This window comes from Marmota monax, unplaced genomic scaffold (assembly GCF_021218885.2).
Source record: "Marmota monax isolate L192 unplaced genomic scaffold, Marmota_monax_Labrador192_F-V1.1 WCK01_AAM20220418_F8-fsc00003, whole genome shotgun sequence".
Taxonomy (NCBI): domain Eukaryota; kingdom Metazoa; phylum Chordata; class Mammalia; order Rodentia; family Sciuridae; genus Marmota; species Marmota monax.
Genome location: NW_026694084.1, coordinates 26,133,874 through 26,146,935, shown reverse-complemented (window position 1 = coordinate 26,146,935; position 13,062 = coordinate 26,133,874). Strand labels below are relative to the sequence as shown.

At 31.4% G+C, this 13,062-nt stretch overlaps 1 protein-coding gene across 1 annotated transcript in view; it reads right to left on the bottom strand.

Annotated features, from left to right (window-relative positions):
• Positions 1-13,062, bottom strand: part of Mtbp (MDM2 binding protein) — a 71,369-nt gene that overhangs the window by 48,073 nt on the left and 10,234 nt on the right. The window contains exons 7-11 of the mRNA XM_046464932.2: positions 12,516-12,633; positions 10,575-10,709; positions 8,708-8,802; positions 5,757-5,829; positions 1,486-1,603 (exon numbers count right to left, since the gene is read on the bottom strand). Coding sequence (XP_046320888.1) covers positions 1,486-1,603; positions 5,757-5,829; positions 8,708-8,802; positions 10,575-10,709; positions 12,516-12,633 — 539 coding nt within the window. The remainder of the gene's footprint in view (positions 1-1,485; positions 1,604-5,756; positions 5,830-8,707; positions 8,803-10,574; positions 10,710-12,515; positions 12,634-13,062) is intronic.

Sequence of the window (13,062 nt, the reverse complement as noted above, 5' to 3'; positions counted from 1 at the left end):
GACAGGGTCTCACTAAGTTGCTTAGGACCTTGCACTTGTGATCCTCCTGCCTTAGCCTCCTAAGTCACTGAAACTACAGTCAACACACTTGGCTTCAATAAATTGTCTTAAAATTAAAACCTCAAAAAAAGTAGCTATTTGAAGTTGTAGAAAGTTTCAAGAAAAAAATAAGAGATGGGTTATCAAGGATATACTCAATTTATTTAGATGTTAACATTCAATTCATAGTATCAAGCTTCCGTATATTCGATGCTGAGAAATGGATATTATCCCATAATTTCATGAAGCCTAAGAAAATTAACTATAATTGGCACTTAGGAAATTTATTTCTGATTTTGTTTCAGCATCTTCTAAAATCCCCAGATATAGGTTTTTCCATGTGAGTAGGTGGGAAGGTTTAAACTGCACTGTGGTGTAGTAGTGTTTTTTCCTCCTGGAAGCCTCCCTGGAGCTACTAAGGATATGCCAGGTCACTCACTCTGGAAGTGACCTTCTCTTTACCTCACACCACTGGCTAAACAGCCTTATGATTGCTTTTTAAAATACATTTCTCACTTGACTACAAACTTCACAAACGGTAAAAGGTCCACTCAAGATACAGTCTGACTCTCTTTTTATTTCTCATACTTCTTTCAATACCTTATATAATGCAATAAATGGTATTATGATACTAACGTTAACGATTATAATTTACTAGGGATTTCCAACACCTTTATTAAATCATCTCCTAACTTTTTCTCCACTTTCATCTAAATGTAGTTATTTCCAAAGACCCTACCTATACTTGGGTCTCTTCTATAGCTATGTTGTGTTTATGTGTCTTTTCTTTCTTTAACAACCATTCCTAATTAAATGATTAGAATCAAATGATTTAGACTTAAATGATTAATTTAATTTTTACAATAATGGTATGGATGTGTTTTTATCCCCACTTTACAGATGAGGAAATTGAAACTTGGAAAAGTTAAAGAATTGTTAATTGACAAAAATCTTTATATAAATCCTGACTTTGTGAGTTAACAGTTCTGTAATTTCTCCAAGGACTTAAACCTGGACCATATTATACTCTGTTGCCTTTCTAATATTCTATTATGTTCAAATGAATTATTTCTCTTATAAAGTTAGAAGTGAATCATTTAATTTTTAAAGCACCTAGAACACTGCACAGCAGATGGTTAAACCATTAAATAAGTAAGTTCTAATTTCTTCAGAAAATTGACACCACAGGTTCACCTTTTTAATGCACCATATAAGTGAGATACTGTATTTTATTTATTTGGTTCCTGAAATGTCTCTAAGAAACCAACATAATTAGCTATCTAATTAAACAAAATTTCTGCCTTTTGATCACTGATATATTTTTAATGAAAATGGTTAAAAATAATTAAATATTATATTCCAATAAAGAAATATTAACTTCATTTCAAATTTTATAAATACACTATCTGTGTTGTATGGTAAAAATAATAAAGATTTACTACTTACCACTGATTGTCTTAGGCTTTTTAGCAATATATTCTTTCCATTTTCTTGAACTAAGTTGGTTGGGAGGTGGAATAAGTATGTTACTAATTGTGCATGGCAATACAAAAAGAGCACCAACCTGGAAAAGCAGAACATATATTTATTGATTGCAGACTGGAATCCACTCTTCAAAAAGTGCCATATAACAACTTTTTCCTCATATTTCACCTATTTAACATGTATTTCTCTATCAACAACTTCACTGCAAAAAATTAAAAAATAATGTTCCACTGTCTAAAAAGAAAGAAAGAAAGCAAACAAATTAAAACATGGAAAGGCATTCAAAGCCTTGGTCCTCCCTTTTCCACTTAGGTATACATCTCTGAAAACCTTGTTATTCATACTGTTTATTTTATATTCAGATGTGGGTACAATTTCTTTGTGTATCTGCAAAATAATGAGAGACTGAGAGTTCTAGCACTAGAAAATATGTCTTACTTATCCAACCATAATTTTAGAACTTTGGATGGATTGTTGTTCTGGCTTCAAAATTACAATACGTCTAAAAGCAATACAGCAACTTTTGTTCCCAGAAATCAAGAGATTTTATGCTAATAGGTAAAAACCACAGAGAAGATAATGAATTGTATCCTAGAAAACATACAGCAGTCTCAGACATATTTCTGAGCAAAGTCAATCTATTCATTGTTGTATTCCCAGGGTTGGGCATACAGATGCTTTTTAAGTATTTGCTAAAAAAAAAAAAAAATCATAATAACTTGGGTAAATTGCTTGATAAAGGACTAAATAAAACAAATTACAATTCTAAAAGCTATTTTAGAAACGCAGCTACATCAATCAGCACATCCCAGTAAAGAACACTATTTTAAAAAAAAGAAAAAACAATTTTGGAAAAATTTAGGCAAGGTATTAGTCAAAAATGCAAAATTACACCTAATTGATCTAAATGGATGGATTGGTTATATAAGATATGTGACAATTTGATTTGGGTTTTTTTTTTAATGCCATATGAACTTACTGTTATCTATTTTCATAATCCTACATTTGTAATTTTTCTTTAAAATGTGCAAATATTCACGGCAGGGACAAAATCAAAGTACATTAAAATCTATTTATATAAATAATGATTCTTAAAAGCAATTTTTCAAACAATACAAACATCTAGGGGAGGTATACTCTTCTTCAGATCATTTTTCTCATCTTTAAACTACATATTAAGAATGGAACTATTACACATTAGGGTGACTACATATGTAACTAAAGTACACTTCAAAAAACTAATTTTGAACATTATGCCATAAAGAAATGATAAATGTTTAAAAAGGTATATATGTTTAGATTGGGCAGGGGGGTTGTTTTGGTTTTGCAATGTTGAGACTTGAAACCAGGGATGCTCTACCACTGAGCTACATCCCCAGCCTCTTTTGTTTTTTTTTAAATTTTGAGACAGGGTCTCACTAATTCCTCAAGGCTAGCCTTGAACTTTTGACCCTCCTGCCTCAGACTCCTCAGTAAATTGCAGGGATTACAGGCGGTGGTACTACTATGCCTGGCTCAATTAATACTTTAATGTGCTAATTATGTTGCTATTTACTATTTTTACTTATGCATTCTTATTTAACAGGAATAAAAATAAATATTTTAGGAACACAATAGAAAGGTAAAAATAAATATGCTTTTTGTCTTTACTAAGGTAACTAGCCATCTTTTTACATCAAATACAATTTACATAGTCAAGTGTTAGTAATTAAAATTAAAATATTTAGACACAGAAAATAATCAAATATAAAAGATACATCTAATTTCCCAAACATTAAATCCTAATTCTTTCTTGCATAAATAAGACTTCATAGCCCAGAATATATGACAAGACTGTATGGTCCAAAAGGTCAGGGAGGCTGTAATGTGAATATGCCATATCAGGCACAGCTACAGCTTTCTCAACATCTTAGGGATGCTAAATGCAGTTCAATTAGTAACTCATAGCTCCATATAAACGTGTCATGACCCAGCAAATAAAGAATTGGTCACTCCTTTGAGATGGCCTAATTTTTATTAAACATTTGCTACAAAAATAAAAATCTAAATCTCACAAGATTTAATTCCCTACCAAATAAATATGTCAGCTGTCTATACTTCATTCATAATGAACTTGGTCTCTGACAGCTTGTTCTCACCCATATACTAATCATTAAATAGCTCTAATAGATCTGAGTGTGATCCTTTTAGGGGCTCATTTTATCTCCAGAATTTAAAGGTCAAGCAACATTTCAAAACTGTAATTCCATCATTTCAGGAGGTTCTCCCTAACAAGCAGTCACTACAGAAATCACACTTACAGCTTTGGAAATTCCTCTCTATGAAAAACATATTCCCTGGCCATAAGATTAGTGTATGTCAGATTCTAAATAATCCTAATCTTCCCTTTTCCTAAACTAGGAAAATGCAATTTACTCCAAGAAGCTTTCATTTATATTTTGGGGCTAATCAGATGGAAAGATAAATAAGCTCAGACAGACATTTACTGAGTTATCACATAAACCATTAGAACTTAAGCAACATGAAAGCTTCCCAACCTATCTAATTGTCTCCAATACCTAACAAATAACTGGCACACAATAGGCAGTGTAAAAAAAAAAAAGAAAAACATCTATTTTTTTTTCAAAAATGTAAATGCAAATTATGACTCAATGTTAAAGAAAAATAAAGTGCTTAAAATTTAGAGATCTGTTATCTAAAGTACATAATATGTTTCCAAATATTATCACTTTTGTTTCATTAAAGTGAGAACCGATTTATAAGGTCCTATGTACTGATAAAGTATGTCCTAACATTTCATAACTATAGTTCAAGAAAGCAATAAAAATGACAATCTAATATAAGAAATTTAAAACAAAACAACTGAAAATTTGATAATAAATAATAATAGTTTAGCTTGCACCTAAAATTAGTGTTGCCTATCTCCAATAACTATTGCAGGATTATTTTATATGTGTATTAAACAAATTATAGATATGTTTCTGACTTTTACTTGAAATATTCATGCAAAGACCAGTTCATCAAATAAATACTTTGATACATTATTCAAAACATTATTAAATTTATAGGAAAATGAGGCTGGAAGTAAAAAATTAAGTTATCATATAGTCAAGCATCTTTTTTCCCATATTTTTTTATTGGTGCATTATAGTTGTACATGGTGGTAGGATTTGTTGTTACATATTCATACATGCACACACTATAACAACATACTTTGGCCCCTATGATTCCCCAGTATTTCTAGTCAAGCACCTTAAATACAAAATCATATATATTTTTTTACTGTATCAATTTTCTAAGGCAATTATAACCAAGATTTGATTATAGTACCATGGGGAAAAATGTTATAATTACAATAATCAGTTTCTCCCTTCAGGAGTGTTTGCTATAGTCTATTTGTTGTTAAAATGATAAGAAAATGTTATGCATATAAGGGTCAATAGCTTGTGAATTAAAAATCATTTTCACAGAAACATAATAGTTGGATAAATAACCAGAAACAAATCCAAACTTTTTTTTCTTCTTAAAAATTGTACTTTCACTTTAGATACATGATTCCACTTAGAATTCTTTATATTATAGTTTTAAAAAGATTAAAAATATACCAACTCTAGTATATCATTATATATATATACATAGAAATATACACATATTTAAAGTAGTTAATTTTAAAAAGGTTAAAAATATACCAACTCTAGCACATCATTATATGTATGTGAGTCTGTGTGTGTGCCTGTGTGTGTGTGCAGAGAAACAGATGCACACATATCTATATTAAAATTGCTAAAATCTACTTGATATCATTGGAATTAAGGAAAAACTGAAATTTACAAATAATAATTCAGTGAAGTTTTAAAACTTTTCCTCACTTCCACCCCTGCCCTACCATAAAAATAGTAAATGTGAATGTCTTCCACAGAATTGAAATGAGATGTTGCCTTAAAGAGTAGGTTAACAATAATGCATTCTAAAATTTTGAAATTTTAAAGCAATTGCCAGTTATGAAGTTTATTTCTGAAATTTCTACTAAAATCAAAACATCACTTTGTCTGCAAAGCATATTACTGTGAAAAGTCCAAATTTTTTTTAACATGAATTAGGGACAAAATTATGTTCTTACATTAAAAAAAAGTTATCAAGCAAAAATAGATTAACAAGCTATATTAATTTTTATTACACATCCTAAAATGTTAAGTATAAAAACCAAGCACCATAAAAATTCTCTACTATACCTTGCCACACAGAGAAGAAATCTGCTCCAATAGCAACATGGAATTCTGCTTGATGTTATTTCCTGTCAATCCTCTGTACCACAGAGTTAAAGAAATGAGGGAATAGTAACTGTGAAATAATTCTACTCTATAAAATAAGTTTGATTATTTCAATTCTACTCCAAGTTGTTTAAATTCATTTATTAAAAATTCCTACTACAGAAATTAACAATTACTCCTTTCTTTAAAGACTGTTTTTCAGAAATTTGTTCTGAATATTTTTACTATAAACTAAGAACAAGAAATTTATATATTCCGCTGGCATGTATTTTAAAAATAAAATCAATTTAAAAAAAGAAATTTGTAAAAATTTGTGAATAAAAATGTAAGAACACAGCTAGTATTCCGTACCTAATCAATAATTTTTATATACAATATCCATTTCTTAAGTATATTTCTAAAAATTCTTAGAATTTTTATTATTATTTAATATTTTTATTTGTGAATATACGTGATAACATATGTATTTTTCTAAGTGTATACAAAGATACATCAGCCAACTAGTGTTTATACATCAATCATGTCAAAAATGGCAGGAAGAAAACTTGAACATTTCAAGAATATATAAATTCGTCTGCTTTTCCCCACAGATTGATAACATTCTTCCCTCTTCCCTACCTAATAAGTAATGAGTAGCAAAACTAGGAATCCTCTGCCTTTTCTGGAATCATGAATACAGTACTTAAGGATTTTCTTTTTCAAGTTGTAGAACTTTTCTTAAAGCCAGGAAAATGAAAAAAAAAATATTGCATGTTATTAGAAAATAAACATTCTAATGTTTAAATATGGAGGGTGGAACCATAAAAACAATTTAAATTGTGCTTTTCAAACCTTTTGGGTGCCGATAACTTTTTGGTGTGAGATCTGGAAAGTCAACATTTAGAACAGCCAGCTGCTCTGGCTGAAGTAGGAGAGGGCCAAGAGCCTTGTCCACTCAACTTATCTTCCAATACCACCTCTCAGGAAAACTTTCTCTTAGTCCCCAGATTTTCAATGGAAAACATTTTAAAAACCACTGGCAAAAAGCAAGGATCAAACATGCGACAAATATGTCAAATGCTACCTAGCTTCTGACCTAACAGGTGCTAAGAGATAAAAGCAACATTGGTAACACATTATATCTGAAAGTACCTCCCTCAGTCACAATGCCAGGCAAAGAGGTACTGACTACGTGGTTCTATACAATCATGTAAAAATGAATAAAAATTTTAACAACTACCCATTGTGTAACTACCCATCACTATTCAAACTATCACCCAATCTTGAGTTATTCTTCCTCTATGAAACTTGCTTCTCTTTCCTTGTTATCTCAGTCAGTGGCATCTATATCAACATAGGGAATCATCCAATTCTTATCCAGCCTCCTCACTTTACAAGCATGTAGCAGATCATGATATTCTGTTTTACATTCTTAATACATTCTATACTTTAACCTGGCTCTCCATTGCAAAAGTTACTTTGTTAGATCAAGCTCCACAGTTTTCCAAAATACTAAAAGTAGATCTAAAATTTATTTCCAGACAGGTGTAGTGGTACAACTTATGAGGCTAAGAGAGGAGGATCCAAAGTTCTAGGTCAGCCTCGGCAACTTACTGAGGCCTAAAGAACTTAGTGAAACCCTGTGTTAAAATTAAATAAATAAATAGGGCTGGGGATGTGGCTTAGTGGTTAAGAACCTCTGAGTTTGATCCCAGGTATCAAAATAATAATAATAATAATAGTAAAGTCGATTTCTGATTAAACTGCCCCCTGGTTTATAATCCTTCTATGGTTCCTCATCATCTTTAGAACAGAATTTAACTCCTAAATATGGTAGAGGAGGTCTTTCAGGATTTTATCAATCTGAAAAAGGCTCTCCAGCCTGATCTTTTAACAACCCCCCATCAAAACCAAACTAACAAAAACCCTTCAAAAACAACAACAAAAAATAAAAAACTAAAAATAAAAAACGTTATTTGGTACTGCCAGATGACAAACAGCTGGGTAAGGTTCTCTGATGCCCTCATTTCTGTTATCTTTTCTGCAGAAAGGAATCTGAAAGAAAATAACGAAAATTTTGGCATGGGCTAACAAAATAAAATTTTAACAAAATAAAATTTTACAATGTTTATGAGTGGCTACTATGTATTATAATTTACAGCATTTACAGATTTCATCAGCAGAAAAACAGAAGTCATGGAAATGCACCCTGAATTTAAAAAAAAAGAAGTGGTTTTTGATTTTGTTTTGTTTTGTTTTTGTGGCACTAGGGTTTGATCCCAAGGATGCTCTATCACTAAGCTACAATCCCAGCCTTTTATTTTTTTATTTTGTTACAGGGTCTACCTTAGTTGCCCAGGGTGATGAACTTGTGATGCTCCTGTCTCAGACTCCTGAGTTGCTGGGATTACAGACATAGACCACCATGACCTGGAGGTAGTTATTTTTAGGAAGTATTAAACATTAAGTAAAATAACAACAAAAGTAACCAAACATACACAATATGTATGTGGGGTGTTTGGACAGAGTATAGGAAAGACAGAGTTTCAGATAATGTTACTCTGTGTGAGAGAGCAGATCTGGCCTGTATTCAGGCACAGAACAGTATAACTGCATTGAAGAAGCAAGGCTCAATGACTTCTATATTACTTCTATAACCCTACCAACAGAAAATAATAAATACTGAATGAAAACAAAAGTGCTTGCCTAGAGAGAAAGATTTCTGATTGGAAAAATACAGAATTCAGGATGTGATCAAAGAAGAATTTCCTTTTCCTTCCCTAGCACTTCAACAATGAGGAGTCCCACTTGTGCATCACCACTAAAACACTGAGTACAATGAAATAAAAATAAACATATACTAAATGTTTACACCAGAACATTCTAACACAGAGAAAATGTAATCTTAAATGAACACACAAGTGAAAGGATACAACTCAAATTCAATGTCTGACACATAGCAGGAGGGTAGATCTGATAATTGTACCATCTGAACAAATTCTAAAGCAGGGCCATAGTAATGGAAAACCTAGAAAAGAAATTCGAATTGCTAATACTATAAATACTATGAAGAAAATAAAAGTAAACAAATTAGTGATTTTGAGTTTAAAACTTTACAAAATAGATATTAGAAAGCAACTTTTAAAAAAAAATATTGGCAACCCAAATGTAATCTTCTATAACAGACAAGAATTTCTTCCATTTCAATTCTACATTTCAAAGTAGACAGACATGGAGACTCCTTAATAATTAACAAGAATTTATTTTTTTTTGGTTGGGGGTAGGTACCAGGGATCAAACTCAGGGGCACTCAGTCACTGAGCCACATCCCCAGCCTATTTTGTATTTAATTTAGAGACAAAGTCTCACTGAGTTTCTTAGTGCCTCACTTTTTGCTGAGGCTGGCTTTGATCTCACAATCCTCCTGCCTCAGCCTCCCGAACTGCTAGGATTACAGGCGTGCACCACCGTGCCCAGCAAGTGACAAGAATTTTAATAGGAGAAAATAAGTATGGAAAGAAGTCTGCAGCAATGACAAGAGTTCTCAACTACTGTTATGTAATTTCAGCAGAACAGGTGATCCAAGATTGAAGAAGAAAAAAACCTACCTGTGAAGAGAGAATCTGCAGGAATGAAAAGGAGAAAGAAAAGATATTCTGGGGGGAACTTGTGTTCAGTGGTCTGCCAAGATGCAAGAAAAAAAAATTCTGGAGGAAAGACTGTAGAAATTAGACAAAGAGTGAAGGCAATAGGTGTGAATTAAGAGAGAAAGCCCCACTCCCGGAAATAATATTTCAGTATTTCTTTGGGTAGGGCCTGAAATTAAATTAGAGTGGACTAGAAAAAGACAGTTATTTCAATAGCTGGAGATAAAGAAAGACAAAGAAAAGAGATTACATCCTGGAGAAATTAGTATTACATTTTAAAGGCAGAGGATGTAGCTCAGTGAGAGTGCTTGCCTAGCATGTGCAAGGCCCTGAGGTTGATCCCTAGTACTACCAAAAATAAAAAGCAGAGTGATTTCACCATATGTGATTTTGTGTATGTGTGTTGTATATATGTGTAGATACATATCTTTCACTCTTTCCACATAAATATATACATATATAAAACACATAAATATGAAATACATAAACATATTTTTGCGTACGTAAATATGTTTATATACAATACCTAATAGGTGATAAAGTTTCAAAACTGGGTTTATTTACCATTAAAGCCCCTCCTCTTTCTCTCTTTTACATGCATGCGTGCGGGTGGGCGAACACGCACACTCACACTCACAAAATGTGCATACATATACTGAGGGATGTTTGCATTACTGAGGAAGTTGTACCCTAAGATCATTGCAAATAGTACCTCAAAATCAGACAATTAGCCCCAAATTATCATACATGAATATTGTACTACAAAGAGAAAGTCTGAAATTATCATTCTTATTATGCTAATCTTTAACAAAGAACGTAAAATTCCTGTGAAAGGTTACCATAGTAAATTTTTTACAGTAAGCAATGATAAACAATATTGGGAAATTAATTCATGTAGCAAAGTCTTAACCAAAGGCAGTTTCAGGCCTATAATGATTTAAAGTTAGGATCATCACATTCTAAAATCTATAACAATCATAGTTTCACCAACATTTAATTCATGCACTTAATGGTAAGAATTTTAAGAATTATGCAAGTGAACACAACTTAAGCACATACATTAGTAACAATAATTCAAGATTAAAACATATATTATGCGAACAAAAATATTCACAAATGAATGATAGCAAAAAAATGTTAAATACACAATTACCTTTGGCAAAATATTCTTATCCTTTAATGGTATTGTCTTTTTGTCAAGAAAGCAATTATTTAAATTGGATGTATTAAAATTTGTAGGTGTTACTCCCTTTAAACAAAACTCAGGAAAACTAATTTCAAATCCAAACTGAAAAGAAACAAGAGAAAAAACACAAATATAGGCATCATGAATAATATTATGAAGATTAATACATCTTATTACAATGAAAAGTTAAGAGGAAATCCATGTATAAATTTATTTTTGATTCCTTAGCTCAAAAGGTAGTTTCCACTTTCATACACACCCTTCTGTTTTAACTTAAACATCAATTTTTCATGCAAACCTCCCACTGACCCTTAATTAGCCAGCAAGAGTACACTAAGCCCATTCTATGCAACCACAAGACCAGACGATCTCCTTTGCATACACTTGTTCAATATCTGGCTTCCTACCAGTCTGTAAATTATGCAAAGGCAGAAGATGTCAGTCTTACTCACTACTGGATACTTAGTACAGTGCCTCACACACAGTTTTTCCTTCAATATGTGTTGTTGATAAGAAGATCAATTATTACAGAAGTAAAGGTAATGGTGCTAATAATAGTAATGGCAGCAACAAAAATTACAGTAAACACTCAGTGGTTATTTTGTGCTTTAATGTAAATCTTATAAAAACCTGTGAACTGGAACTATTATGTCTGTCTTACAGAAAAGAGAGTTGGAATTATAGTGCAGACACTATAACTCTAGAATCCATGTCCTTTATCATTATAATGCCTCTTAGCTGAAAGATATTCTCCACTAAAAAAGTGATTACATTCAAGATGCAAATGTATGCTGTTGGTTTATAGACATTTAATTTCCTAGTAATAAGAAAAGAATCACACAGAAAAAACTCTGCCATTTTCTGCGTGAATATAAATATGCAGTTTTAGAAAATGTGTACAAAAGCAATTGTCCTAGATAATCAGAGTTTCCACTCTACTACTTAGCTGTATGTTTTTTCCTGTTAAGATGGTTTACCTCTAGATTAAACCTTCCTGAGATTAGAATAAACCAAGATGCAAATCAGTAAGACAGATCTGGCACATTAATTCTTACTATCTTAATTACAGCTTTTATTAAGTCACAAGTAAGTATGAATTATAAAGGGAAAAATAGTTTAATGATTATTGCCAAAAATCTTAGGAGAAATACAAGGGCTTACTCATGCTCTGATACCACCTGGAACAAGCACTGAGAAACTCCTTGTTTTAATTTTGCCTAGCTAAAAAATACACAAATTAATAGAAACACTTATTTTATAATGGAAACAACTTATAAAAACCACCATATTGTTTCATGATAAGACACCAAAATGGAATTGGAAACTTATAGAAATTTAGGAGCAAAGGAATCCAACTAACTTAGTATTCTCATTCTGTAGTTGAGAAATGGGGTCTGATAAGATTAAAAGAAAATTGTTCAAAATTAGAGACCTGGTTAGTAGAAAGCAGAGATTACCCAAGATGGTACCACAGTACTGCTCTAAGCAATGTTTCTAATAGATCACACATGCAATAAAATAAAGCAACTTGGGTAAACAACATGAATTTGACTAATGTTAAATTCTGTTTTAAAAGTGTTGTATTCTAGAATTGTAGGTTCCAAAACTTAATCACAATGACTACTTTCATTGAAACTAAATTAAATGAACTAAAGTAAAAATCAGTTCATCAGATGACTAGTCATTTATAAGGTGCTTAATTACAAATAAAATAAATAAATAAACTGCTCAATAACAATGTGGCTAGTGGACATATCACAGATAACAGAACACTTTTATTGTCACAGAAAATTCTACAGTGTTTGTGTAAAACATCTTATAGAATACATTTACAATAAGACTTATTTAAAGTACCTGTGTTAAAAATAAAGTTGAAAGACCTGCTTCATAATTAAGAAATCCATTTACCTTTCTTTCCCATATCTGAATCTTTCCCCTCCATAATTCCTTTGAGTCAATAGCATTTCTGAGCTCTTCTAAAGATATAACATGAGCAGAAAGGTATTCTACAATTTTCTGACAATTTCTATTAAAAAAAAAAAGATTACGATAATTAAATACACAACTTTATGTTTTGCTTATATTTCATGGTTACAGTTTACCTATAAGACAGGCAAAATTGCAAAATTTATATCACTGTTGTTTTTTTCCTACTAATACCATGGAATTCCTATTATTCAGTCTCTGAGTAAGATATGTCACATATTAATTTAATGCCACATCCTCATTATTACTATTATTATTACATTACTATTACTAAGGATGAAGAAATAGATATTTCCCTTATGTTGCTTTAATGTGTCAAATGTATACACAGACACACAAAGCTTAACATCTGTTACCTACCTCTGAAACAGGACTATTCTAAAATTGTTCCCATGTGACTTTGCACAAAATTTTACGATTTATCTCATTTATCTCTTGTTAGTATTCCTGTTTCTCCCCACACTTTCAT